Here is a 12,939-nt window from a genome sequence, read left to right as displayed (position 1 = left end):
CCATGTGAAGGACGAGTCTGTTAAGTGGAGGAGTAGTTCAGCTTTGGACAAGTCGGACAGAAAAAAAGTACCTGCAGCTGATATGTATTGTAAACCGCTTTGAGTGTAACCACAGGAAGGTGGAATATCAGATCCCAGCCCCTGAATTATATTGTCTCTTGCGAGTGTAAATTTACAGAATAATGACACTTAAGTGTTGACGTGATGCACGGGGAGGTGGGGTCTACATGGGCAAGGCCCTCGATTATGTGTATAGTCCATAGTATTCTGTGATCTGCATGCCCTTGATGCCGTTAACTGCAGGTCTATGGCTGGTGTAACTAACTGTGGGTGCCTAGATTTCAGGCATGCTAATGTCGAGTTATGCTAATATTCTAAAATATGTTTATATAATGAGTCAAAATGTTGTGTGATCGTGGCACCAAGGTACTCCCTCCCCCCCGTTTCAAACCCAGAATGTACCCCAAAAGAGGGAGAAAAAGGCTCAGACTAATGTAGCAGTATAGAACCAAAAGGTACAAATTAAGGACTTAGCTGACAACGCTGTCATATCTTCTCCAATCTTCCCAACAAGCAACCTTGTTTCACCAATGTTTGGCTCATCAGGAGAACAAACAATACAACCTTTTCAAGGGCAAAGCCACCCATTGGCACATTCTAGGACTTAGCTGACAAAAGACAACTAGAGCTCCAACGCTGTCACGTCTTCTCCAATCTTCCCAACAAGTGACCTTGTTTCACCAATGTTTGGCTCATCAGGGGAATAAACAATACAGCCTTTTCAAGGGCAAAGCCACCCGTTGGCACGTTCAAGGACTTAGCTGACAAAAGACGACTTGAGCTCCAACGCTGTCACGTCTTCTCCAATCTTCCCAACAAGCGACCTTTTTCACCAATGTTTGGTTCATCAGGGGAATAAACAATACAGCCTTTTCAAGGGCAAAGCCACCCGTTGGCACGTTCAAGGACTTAGCTGACAAAAGACGATTTGAGCTCCAACGCTGTCACGTCTTCTCCAATCTTCCCAACAAGCGACCTTTTTCACCAATGTTTGGCTCATCAGGGGAACAAACAATACAGCCTTTTCAAGGGCAAAGCCACCCGTTGGCACATTCAAGGACTTAGCTGACAAAAGACGACTTGAGCTCCAACGCTGTCACGTCTTCTCCAATCTTCCCAACAAGCAACCTTGTTTCACTAATGTTTGGCTCATCAGGAGAACAAACAATACAGCCTTGAAAAGTACAGCCACGCTGAGATCAGCCTCCGGGTGACTTTGCCCTTTTCTAAACCTGAGCTGTTCTGTGAGGGAGTTTTTTTTTTTGCCAGTGAAAGTATCAAAAGCAGTTTTGATTTGTATCTTTTGGTTCTATACTGCTACATTAGTCTGAGGCTTTTTCTCCCGCTTTTTGGGTGCATGCTGGGTTTGAAGAGGGGGGTACCTCAGTGCCACGATCACACAACATTTTGGATCATTATTACATTACATTAGTGATTTCTATTCCGCCAATACCTTGCGGTTCAAGGCGGATTACATAAAAGTTTTCAGAAATTACATAAAAGTTTACAGGACTAGCATAAGAGATGTCATAAGAATTACATAAGAATTACCAATATGTTATGTGTCCTCATATAATTTGTTAACACATTTGTATTCTAAAATGGAATCCGGGTGCCCAGATGCTGTTTTAAAATAACAGTGTCACCAAGTTTCAAGTTTTATTTAAATTTGATGATTCACTTAATATTTCTAAGCGAATTACATAAATATATAATTGGGATAAAACATTAAAATTAAATTAACATTACTACATTAAATAAGTAAACAGGGGAATATTAAACTGACAATACAGACATTATGGACAGTACTGGAATACTTTGGTAAAAACGTAAGGGAAAAAGTTACAATGTTTTATATTTTAAAAGAAGAAAAAAGAACGTTGGTAGGGGAGGGATAAAACACTAGGGTTGGGTTTAAAATACTGAAATTTTAAATGATCATGAAAAGGGAGAAAATTTTAGAGGCTAAATGAAGCTTTGAAGAGGAATGTTTTTAAATTGGTTTTAAATAGATTGAGATCTTTAATGTTCCTAATGTACAAAGGAAGGGTATTCCAGATAAGTGGTGCCTTAACTGAGAAGATATGGCGTCTGGTTCCTATTATTTTTAAAGATGGGACCATTAATAATTCTTGTGTATTAGACCGAAGAGAACGATTTGAAGTAAGTGGAATTAGAAGACGGTTAATAAACTGTGGTTCATTAGTAGTTATTGTTTTGAATACAAGTAAAGCTATTTTATAAGTTATTCTTTGATTGATAGGTAGCCAATGTGAGTCTATTAAATAAGGCGTTACATGATCATATTTCTTTCCGTGGTGAATTAACTTAATAGCAATGTTTTGTATTATTTGTAGTCGTCTTTGTTCCTTACATGTAATATTTAATAACAATGAATTACAGTAATCTAATCTAGAAATTATGAGAGAATGAACTAAAATATTCAAGGATTTTGACTCTAGATATTTAGACATTGAGCGTATTAAACGTAAACGATAAAAACAACTTTTAACAGTATTATTGATGTGCTCCTGATATGACAATTTTGCATCAATTGTTACTCCTAAGATCTTAAGTGATGTTACTAGTTCAATTGTAGTGTTTTCAATTGAGAAAGGGGTGCAAAGTTTTATGTCCTGTCTAAAAGGAAAAAATAATGCCCTTGTCTTAGATATGGCATGGCATCAATGCACCCAAGAGGCATCTAATCCTAGAACTACTTACAGAACAAAATAAGTACCTGTCTAAAATGTGTAAACTGCTTTGATTATGTAAACAAAGAAAAAAACAAGACAGTAGAGCTGGGGAATAGGAATTCACGGAAAGCCCTGACCAGACATCACTGTAACTCCAAAACAGCTAAGGACTGATGGTGGCAGGAGTCAGGGAGAAGACCCAATGAGGAGAACAAAAGGAGGGTCGTGTAAGGTGTGCCATAACGTTAAATACAGTGGCCAGTTGCATTACGTTGACCAAATATGCCGACTCACTTTTGTTTTTTGGCCGTGATGACTTTTCAGCTGGTCCCTGCATTGGCGCAGCTTTGTCTGGCAGGAAAGGTACTCATCGCTCAAAGTCTCCAGCTCTGAACGCAGCTCTGTGCACTAAAATAAACCCAAACAAACATTCATGTCTTTAGAAATAATTGATCGATTTTTCACTCTGTCAAATATTACAAAGCCTAGGGGACACTTGAAGTTACAGGGAAATACTTTTAAAACCAATTGGAGGACATTTTTTTTCACTCAAGGAATAGTTAAGCTTTGGAACGCGTTGCCAGAGGATGTGGTAAGAGCGGATAGCGTAGCTGGTTTTAAGAAAGGTTTGGTTAATTTCCTTGAGGAAAAGTGCATTGACTGTTATTGAGAAAGACACGGGGGAAGCCACTGCTTGCCCTGGATCGGTAGCATGGAATGTTGCTACGCTTTGGGGTTCCAGAATCTTTTGTTACTCTCTGGTATTCCGGAATCTTGCTATTCTTTGAGAATCTGTATGGAATGTTGCTACACCTTGGGTTTTGGTCAGGTACTAGGGACCTGGATTGGCTACCGTGAGAACGGGCTACTGGGCTTGATGGACCATTGGTCTGACCCAGTAAGGCTAGTCTTATCTAAAATCTTCCTATGAAAATCTTATGGGTTCTGAAGAAAGACGGATGAGCCTGGAACTCTGGCGATGCCATGCTCTTCAGCACTCAGGTTCACTTTCTCTCTTTAACCTTTTTTTCTCTTTCTTTTCTTTTTCTGTCTCCCTCCTTCTACTGATTTATGAAATACAATGTATTTTCATTTTCTGTTTTTACAGTAGTTAACTGCATTTCTTGATATCATGTCAAGATTACAGGCGGCCACTGGCAGCTTCTGCTGCATGTTAACTGCTGGTGTCTCTTCAAATTTCAATCCCTCCGTCCTTCTCACCTCTTTTTCCTTCATTGCCAGCTGAGATGTCACCTTTTGCAGCTCCGTCCCGTGTTTCTCATCCTTTTTATCTTTTTGTAAAGGGAGCTGATTCCTCACGGTGAAAATCTCATCTGAAAAATAGGTAAACCCCAAGCAATGCACTCGGGTTCTTAGTGGATCCATTTTGTATCTCCAAATCAAGCATCAAAAAATAAGACACAAGGCCCTCTTTTCAAGCAAGCAAACAGCAGACCTGGCTAGGCAATTACACCAACGGAGCCAGGTTGACTTACGCCGTGTTTGACAGATTTATCTCCTAATCAGAAACCATTTTAAAACTAAAAACTCTGTACTGATAACTATTGAGAAATATGTTGTATTTTACTATTTGTATTCTGTAATTCGCTGACTGTCCAGTTCTCTTCAGTGTAAACCGCCTAGAAGTCGTAAGATTGTGGCGGTATAGAAAAATAAAGTTATAATTATTACTAGTATTTTATCCCGTTACATTAACGGGTGCTAGAATATATGTCTGTCTTTATTTCTGTCTCTCTCTTCCTCCCGCTGTCTTTCTTTCTGTCTGTCTCTGTCCCCCTTTGTCTGTCTGTCTTTCTGTGTATCTCCCTGCCCCTGTGTCTTTCTTCTTTTCTTTCTGTCTCCCTTCCTCCCTCTGTCTGTCTGTCTGTCCAAAGCAGCATTCCCTCACCCTCCATTTCCCTCCCCCCACACCACTTCCCTGTGCAGCAGCATTAGCGTTTCTTCTACCTCCCTCTCCCCGCGGTCCCGACTACGAACCTGGCGATTCCAGTGTGTGCAGCAGCCTTCACACGCTGCTTCGGGTCCTTCTACTGCCCTGATTTACTCTGGCACGTCCCTGATGACACTCACATAATTTTTTTCTCTCTCTTCCTATTTTGGATCTCCCCCTCCTTGTGGTTTTTTTTTACCATCTTTGTTTTTCTGTTCTATAATCATTGTAGTTCCCCCCCCCCCGCCCCTTCCTGCTTTCTGTGCATCTGTCTCTCCTTTTTTGTGTGTTTTGATGTCCACTTGAACACTTGAAACTTGCTGCAGATATGCTTAATGCCAGGCAAGCTAGTTGTGCCTGCAGGACAGGATTGGATACCAGCAGTTAAAATCCATTTATCCATGACAGCAGAAGAGCCAGTCTCTAATCCTAATCTAAACTAAACTAAAACTTAACCTTATGTACTGGGTCTTCAACCAAAGAAAGCTCGAAAATAAAGTAAACTGAAATACAAGAGAGTTGGTTTTTAAAATGTTTAGCGAATAAAAAAGTTTTTAGAAGTTTACGGAAGAGTTGGAAGGAACTGGGACACCTCAAAATTAGGGGAAGTTCATTCCATAATTGGGGAAATTTAAACACCAAAGAGCTGGTAAAATTCTTAACTCTTTGAATTCCTTTCCTAGAAGGAAGAGAAAGGGCTCCTTTTATCAAGCCGCGCTAAACCACGGGACGCGCTAGCCGCTACAGCCTCCTCTTGAGCAGGCGGTAGTTTTTGGCCAACGCGGGGGTTAACACGTGAAGAAAAGTCGCCTGCGTTAACCCCGCTAGCGCGGCTTGATAAAAGGAGCCCAAAGTTTAAATCGATGAATGGTTCTCGCATATGAAAATCTATAAACATTCCAAAGCAGAGGAACAAGAGGAGCAAAAATACTATGTAAAATCTTAAAAACAACACATAAACACTTAAAACTAATCTATACTGCATCCTGCGTGCCTGCGAATAAACGATTTAATATTCCTGCCCTAATCTAATCTAAGGCTTGGCTTTATATACCAAGTCATTATTCTAAGAAAGCTCGACTCGGTTAAAGAATCCCACTGGCTTCCCGTTGCACATCGTATTCTATATAAAATATGTTTGCTTACGTTCAAATCAATAATGTCTCAAACCCCAGCTTTTATTTTTAGAGTCCTAATTCCCTATATAACTACAAGAACACTTAGATCTCAGGATCAACATCTATTGGCTATTCCCTCATTGAAAATCATTAACACTAGACGGCTTACTATTTTTTCAGTGACCGCCCCTCAATCTTGGAATAATCTTCCTATTTATATAAGAGAAGAAAAGAACTTAGTTAATTTCAAGACTAAGCTTAAAAGTTTCTTTTTCAATGATGCTTTTAGTTAATAAATAACTTTATAATCCTTCTTAACCTTTTATTTTCTTATTTATGCTCTTATTCCCTCCCTATTGTTGTAATCCTGAAATATAAAATTTGATACAGAATGTAACCCTTTAAATATAGTTTTCCTAATGTTTCTTGATTGTAAGTTTTTGTAATTATGTAATTTTATTTGTCTATGTAATAACTACCCCAAGTTTTTATTCACTCGTTATTGTTTGTATATCGCCTAGAATGTAGAATAGGCGATTAATCAAATTACATAATAAACTTGATAAACTTGATAAATAAAAACCATAAAAAAATAAGACTAAATTTTGGCAAATTAATTTTCAAAGTGTTTAGCAAATAAAGTAGTTTTTTTAAAGTTTGTGAAAAAATTGAAGTAAGCTGGAACTCCTTAAAAGAAATGGAAGATCATTCCAAAGTTGAGATTGACTAAAAATCTTGACTCCTTTAATCCCTTTTTTGGAAGGAAGAGATCATTTAAATTGTTGGTTACCTCTTGCAAAAGAAAGTCTGTAAGCATTCCAAGATAAAGGAAGGAGAGGAGTAAAGATACCATATAGGATTTTAAAAACAACATAAGCACATTTAAATTGAACTCTAAAATAAACCGGGAGCCAATGGAGACTCTGGAGCCACGGAGTCACGTGATCAAATTTACTTAAGTCTAGTTTTGCCTAATTATCTCAGCCACTTTTCAATAGAACATCAACGCAATGGGGAAGCTCAACTAAGCCCTTGACGAGGCTTTGGAAGGCTAGCACAGCATTACTCACTTTTTAATTGGCTGATCATTAATTCTAATGCCAGCTTCTGCTCCTCTGCAATTCTCCATTTATCTGAAGACAGAGAAAATAAATGAATGCATGTTTGTATTTATTTATTATTTAATTCGTTTTTCCATCCCGTCCTCCCCAAAGAGCTCAGGACGGGTTACAGGTAGACTTATAATTTTACAAATTTTCTGAAGTGTGATCGGGGCCAGTATTAGGGTTACCAGGCGTCCGGATTTCCCCGGGCATGTCCTGGGGTCTGGACGGCTTTTCAAAACCCGGCACTTTGTCCAGGGTTTGAAAAGCCTCCTCTCACTCACTTTGGGCAGGAGGCAATCTGTGCATGTGTAGATGCCACGCAATGATGTCACACACACACTCGCGTGCGCGTGGCATCCACGCACGTGCGGATGGCCTCCTGCCCGACCAAAGAAGGTAGCGGGGGGTGGAGCTAGGGCGGGCCTGGGGGCGGAGATGGGTGGGCCTGGGGCGGGTCTAGGATGTCCAGATTTTACAGTCGTAAAATTTGGCAACCCTGCCCAGAAATGAGAGCAGCACAGCCTTCTGGCAGGTTTTGGGCCCACCTTGCAGATTTCTTCCCTGTGCCCCTGCATGTCTAACAGTGGTCCTCAGCGTGACGTAATTCTACGTGCCAAAGTCCCAGCCTCGGAGGCCTATCTTCCACTGCACTTATTAATACCTTCCATGGAGCAGAGCTGCTCCTTCTGGAACTCGTTGTCCTCCTCTGAAGCATCCAGTCTCGTCTGGAGGTCCGTCTGTTCCCTTTCCAGGATGTGCAGGCATGCTTGCAGCTTGTGAAGCTGTGTGTCCTGGGTATCCACGCCCTGAGAACGAGAGAGGAACATCACCGTCCCAAATTTAAAAAAAACACAAAACAAAACTAATTATGACTTGATTCAGCAAACTGCTCCTATCTCTGCTTCCTCTCTTCTAAAGATGCACATTACGGTTTGAATTCTTTCCCCTTTTTTTGGCTTACAATATGGCCAAATTTCTGCGTTAGGCCTGTAACATTTAAGAGGTCCCCCCCCCCCTTCAAGTAATTAGGAAGTAAATTTTAGGTTTAATACCTTTCTTCACCTGCTTTACTGTATTGATGGTGATGTGTTCTGTTCAATACTAAACATCATTTAAAATATGTTCCCCCCATGAATTCGCGGTTCACAAATTGCAGACTCACTCATTCGCGGTCTGCTCCTACCGCCTCTTCCTGTAGTAAAGTCAGGCTACACCAATCAGGAGCTGCGTGTCAAAGCAGCTCCTGATTGGTGAGGCCCCACTTTAGTGCAGGAAGAGGCGGTCGGAGCATACCGCGAGTGATTTCCTTCACTCGCTGGCGCTCCGGCTGCTCTCTCCTGCCCGGTCATTTGTGGTCAGAAAATACCGCAAATGACTGGGACCATGAATCACTGACTGTGAATGACTGGGGGAGCACTGTACACTGCTCCAGGGGATCCTGGTGTCCTGATCGAGTTTGTTTTCACAACATCCCAGCTACGGAAACATGGAAGCCCCTGTCTTACTATTACAACCATTATTATTTATTATTTCTATTGCGCTGAAAGGCGTACGCAGCGCCGTACATTCTAACACACAATAGACAGTCCCTGCTCAGAAGAGCTTACCATCTAATTTAGACAGGACGTTTCAGGGTTGGGGAGATTATAGTGGGTCTAGGTATCTGACAGCAGTGAGGGGGGAGTTAAGATTTGAAAACAGTTTCCAAAAAGTGGACCTTTAGCTTGGATTTGAACACTGCCAGGGATGGAGCACGACGTATTGATTCAGGCAGCCTGTTCCAGGCATACGATGCCGCAAGAAAGAAAGGACGGAGTGGAAGAGAAGGGTACAGATAAGAGGGGTTGCCCGACGAGCGGAGATCACAAGGGGGAGCATAGGAGGAGATAAGCGAGGAGAGATATCGGGGGACTTCAGAGCAAACGCACTTGTAAGTCAGCAAGAGGAGTTTAAACTGTATTTGGAAATGGATGGGGATTGCTGGGGCTGAGTGGGATCACCTCAAGTTTGCTCTGGAGAATATGCAGCTCGTCCTGCAGCTCTGTGTGTCTGGCAATTAAATCGCTCCACGCTTTCTTAAATGTTTCATATTCATTTTTCCAGAGGTCACACTCACCCTCTGTGACCACCAGCGTTCTCTAAAGAAATGGAAACAGGAAACAGGAATGTTGTGCGAATTATAACTTATTATCAGTAGTGTAGTGAGGGTAGGAGGTGCCCCCCTGCCCCTTCCACACCCCCACGCCACAGTTGCATCCTCCCTTTCCCCATACGTCTTCAAATCTTCCCCAGCACCCCTCCAACCTGTTGCTCACATCAGCTTTGACTTTTCTCTGATGTCACTTCCTGGCCCCATGACCTGGAAGTGATTTCTTTGAGGGGAAGAAGACCGGCGTGAGCAGCAGGCCGTAAAAGTTGTTCACGCTGGCAAAGATTTAAAGAGGTACCGGTGGAGGGAGGGTGTGGCGTGGGAGGTGTGGGAACAGAGAGGTGCTGGAGCTCCCACCAAGATGGCGCCTAGGGTGGTCCATCTGTTCCCCCCCCCCCTTCACTGTACGACTACTCATTATTAAACATAGACTGAGGGCCCTCTCTCACCTGAGCATTCTGCAACTCCTGCTCCGTGTTGCCTTTCTCCTCCAGCATCTTCTGAAGTGACTCCTTCACTTTCTGTTCGTATTTCTGCTTCTGGTCTTCCATCTCCATGAGGAGTTTTTTTGCTCCAGCCTTCCTGGAGCTCTGCGAAAATCAAAGAAATGTTTCAGCTGCCCTGCGCGTTCTCAACACGATGGCCCCAGTCAAGCCTTTGTTTATGCTCTGGTTGGAGATTTGAAAAATTTCCTTCCTTTCATGGATTAAGATTTTTTAAATCGAATTCTATAATCTCGTGGGCCCACCGGACACTGCCATCGTGTAGCATCAGAAAGCAGAGAGACCACCCATGTAGAGAATGACATGGGGGGCAAATATTTCCCCGTCCCCATAAGTTTTGTTGTTGTCCCTGTCTGTCTACCTGCCTATCTACTGCTGAGCCCCGCTCAGTGTGATTCTACAAAGGGCGCCTACTTTGGACGTCCAAACGGTGCCTAATTTTGCTGAATCTGGGCCTTTGGGTTTCTGCCAGGTACTTGTGACCCGAATTGGCTACTGTGGAAAAAAAGCGGGGAAGGAACCATACACGTCAACCTGGGATAAAGAACAGTTTATTTGATACAAACTATTTTTAATTCAAACAATGCAACAGTGTAATTGGACGGTATACTAGAACCAATCTATCTTGCAGACCTGACATTGTCCATGTTTCGGCTTGATAGAAAAGCCTGCCTCAGGGGTAGAGATGATGATGTGATAGAGCAGGGGTCTCCAAAGCCCCTCCTCGAGGGCCGAATCCAGTCAGGTTTTCGGTATTTCCCCAATGAATATGCAATGAAAGCAGTACATGCACAAAGATCTCATGCATATTCATTGGGGGAATCCCGAAAACCTGACTGGATTCGGCCCTCAAGGAGGGACTTAGGAGACCCCTATGATAGAGGGTGCTCAAGCACTCCAAAACAATAACCGTCTATGTGTAGATATGAGAACAATGCTTCTAGCAGAAAAAATATATGTATCGTTTCGCTCAAAAACTGCGTAGCTGTGCAACCACGGACAGGCTGCTGTGGAAACAGGCTACTGGACTAGATGGACCATCAGAATGACCCAATATGACTGTTCTTGTGCTCTTATGCATTTTACCAGACACATTCCGCACTCCTGAAGCAAAAAAAGGCTACCTGTGAGCAGGCTCGCAGCTGACTTTCAAGGGCTCCCACTCGGCTCTTCAGTTTGTCCTCGCTTACCTGGACCTGAAAGAGAATCCGACCAGTGTGTTAGCATCATGGTTTTCGGTAGTCCAGGAATTGAGCCCACTAAACCCTTTTAGAGTTTATTCCTATCAGTTTTAAATTACAGCACATCTGTTCCCGAACAGAATTTGGGCATCTCGGTTAACTTGCACAGAGAAAGTCTGAGTTAAGAATTTTATTGATGGAAACAAAAAAAACAAAAAAAAAATAGGGTGGGAACCCAGAGAAGGGCTGATGCTCACATTAAGGAAGACATTTGGAGAATATATCCCCCATCTTTTTAAGCATGTACCCATCAAAACTTCTACCCTTAACACTAACCCATGCTACAGCAAAACATATCTCATGTACATCCAGTGAGTAGGGAGGGGACACAAACTCCTGAACGGGAAGTCTCTGCTGTGTAAAGTCTACACGTGTCTCTAGCAAATTGAGCACAACGGAGGCAGTGCTGTTACCAATAAAGTGTACTGTACTTTGAACTGTATACCTGTGGCTGAATTATTGACATCTTATGCTCATGACTCCTTTGTGCCCTACTTCTGTCATCGTTGAGGCCTTTTGGGGCTCTCTCTTCAGTGTCTCTAGCAAATTCAACACCACAAACTCCACCCAATATAATTTAACAGGTCCTTATACTAAGGTGCACTAACAGATTTAGTGCACGGACCCCTAAGCTTTCCACAAAACTTGAGAATCTCTGCTAGATAGGTCTGGACAATTTCCTGAAGGAAAAGTCCATAGTTGCTATTGAGACAGACATGGGGGGAAGCCACCGCTTGCCCTGGATCGGTAGCAAGGAATGTTGTTACTCTTTGGGATTCCGGAATCTTGCTATTCTTTAGGATTCTGAATGAAATGTTGCTACTCCTTGGGTTTTGGCCAGATACTAGTGACCTGGATTGGCCACCGTGAGAATGGGCTTGATGGAACTTTGGCCTGATCCAGTAAGGCTATTCTTACTCTGCTGAGATACAATTTGCTCTGGAAGGTCTGGGATTAACTGAGGGAAATTTAGGGCCTCTTTTATACAGCTGCAGTAGTGATGCTGCCGCAGTAAATGCATCGAAGCCCTGTAGGAATTGAATGGGCTTAGGTGCATTTACTGCGACAGCATCAGCTACTGCGGCTTTGTAAAAGGGACCCTTAGCCCTCTAAAAGATCGCATTTTACCTCGGAATCACATCGCAACATTTTACATAAAGAACATGATAAAGAGAATGTTGCGACTGTCTGATTTTTCTTTTTCATTTTTAATTGTCTTTATCATTTTGTATCAAAATGATCGCTTGTTGGGGGAAGATTCTAGATTAAATTATTCTAACAACAACCACAAAAAAATATTACGGTAACTCCAAGATAATCAGGGGCAAACATGAGAACCCCCAAGCCTTGAAATATCATTTCTCCTACTTGGACTGGTATTTCACATTTTCAATTTCAATATCTAAACAGTTTGTATTGGTAAAAATCATAAAATTTCTTTCTTTCACTAGTTTGTTCACTGACGTAATTACCTGCTCTTTAAGCAATTAGCCAAATATGTAAATAATCAGTAATTAAGCCAAGACAGGGCGAATAAAATCAGTTAACTTGCAGCTTGGCTGGTGAGCCTCATACGGCGATATTGTAAGCAAAATACTCTGTTCTAATTGGACTGCTGCTGCTATTCGCCAAGAAGCCCAAATTTCCACCTCGGAGTTTTACGGGTCTTACCTAAAGCCACACTTCCTTGGAAAGAATGAGCCGGCTGGCTCGATGCACAAATCCCATTTCGTGGTCAGTGGACGGCATTAGCCCAGGGCGCATCCGATAAGTCGCCAGCAGCGCTGGCTTAGAGTATCGGGGTCCAAACGCTGCTCTACCCTCCTGCTTCAGATGTGAGGTTTCAAATCAGCTTCCTGCCTGTCTGAATATGAAATGTTTGTTTCCTGCCAGGGCTGTGTTTTTAGAGCTCCTGGCAGACGTGCAAAACCACAGATGTTCTTTAAACACTCCCCCCCCCCCACTGCTGCAGTTTTGAAGGTGTTCAGAGAAGGGGATTTTTTTTCTCTCTTTTACTGTCATGGTTCTAGGTGCTTTCTCTGTCTGTCTCCAGTCCTAATGTGCGACACTTAAAATCCAGATTTTGGGAAACAGGGTGAGGGGTTAGTGTTAATA

At 42.4% G+C, this 12,939-nt stretch overlaps 2 protein-coding genes across 7 annotated transcripts in view; one reads left to right on the top strand and one right to left on the bottom strand.

The window, feature by feature from the left end:
- C13H1orf74 (chromosome 13 C1orf74 homolog) overlaps positions 1-12,939 on the top strand; it is a 56,388-nt gene that overhangs the window by 8,472 nt on the left and 34,977 nt on the right. The gene's annotated exons all lie outside the window — the stretch shown is intronic.
- Positions 1-12,939, bottom strand: part of TRAF3IP3 (TRAF3 interacting protein 3) — a 41,124-nt gene that overhangs the window by 5,275 nt on the left and 22,910 nt on the right. For 5 of the 6 annotated variants that reach the window (XM_033917717.1, XM_033917715.1, XM_033917718.1 and 2 more), the window contains 7 exons: positions 10,708-10,779; positions 9,530-9,670; positions 8,932-9,069; positions 7,593-7,737; positions 6,896-6,958; positions 3,978-4,090; positions 3,051-3,164 (listed from right to left, as the gene is read on the bottom strand). In XM_033917717.1, coding sequence (XP_033773608.1) covers positions 3,051-3,164; positions 3,978-4,090; positions 6,896-6,958; positions 7,593-7,737; positions 8,932-9,069; positions 9,530-9,670; positions 10,708-10,779 — 786 coding nt within the window. The remainder of the gene's footprint in view (positions 1-3,050; positions 3,165-3,977; positions 4,091-6,895; positions 6,959-7,592; positions 7,738-8,931; positions 9,070-9,529; positions 9,671-10,707; positions 10,780-12,939) is intronic. The other variant, XR_004536736.1, reaches the window with a different exon arrangement.

This window comes from Geotrypetes seraphini, chromosome 13 (genome assembly GCF_902459505.1).
Source record: "Geotrypetes seraphini chromosome 13, aGeoSer1.1, whole genome shotgun sequence".
In the NCBI taxonomy this organism is placed as follows: Eukaryota; Metazoa; Chordata; class Amphibia; order Gymnophiona; family Dermophiidae; genus Geotrypetes; species Geotrypetes seraphini.
Note: the sequence above shows the minus strand (reverse complement) of the source record. Positions and strands in the feature narration are given on the sequence as shown.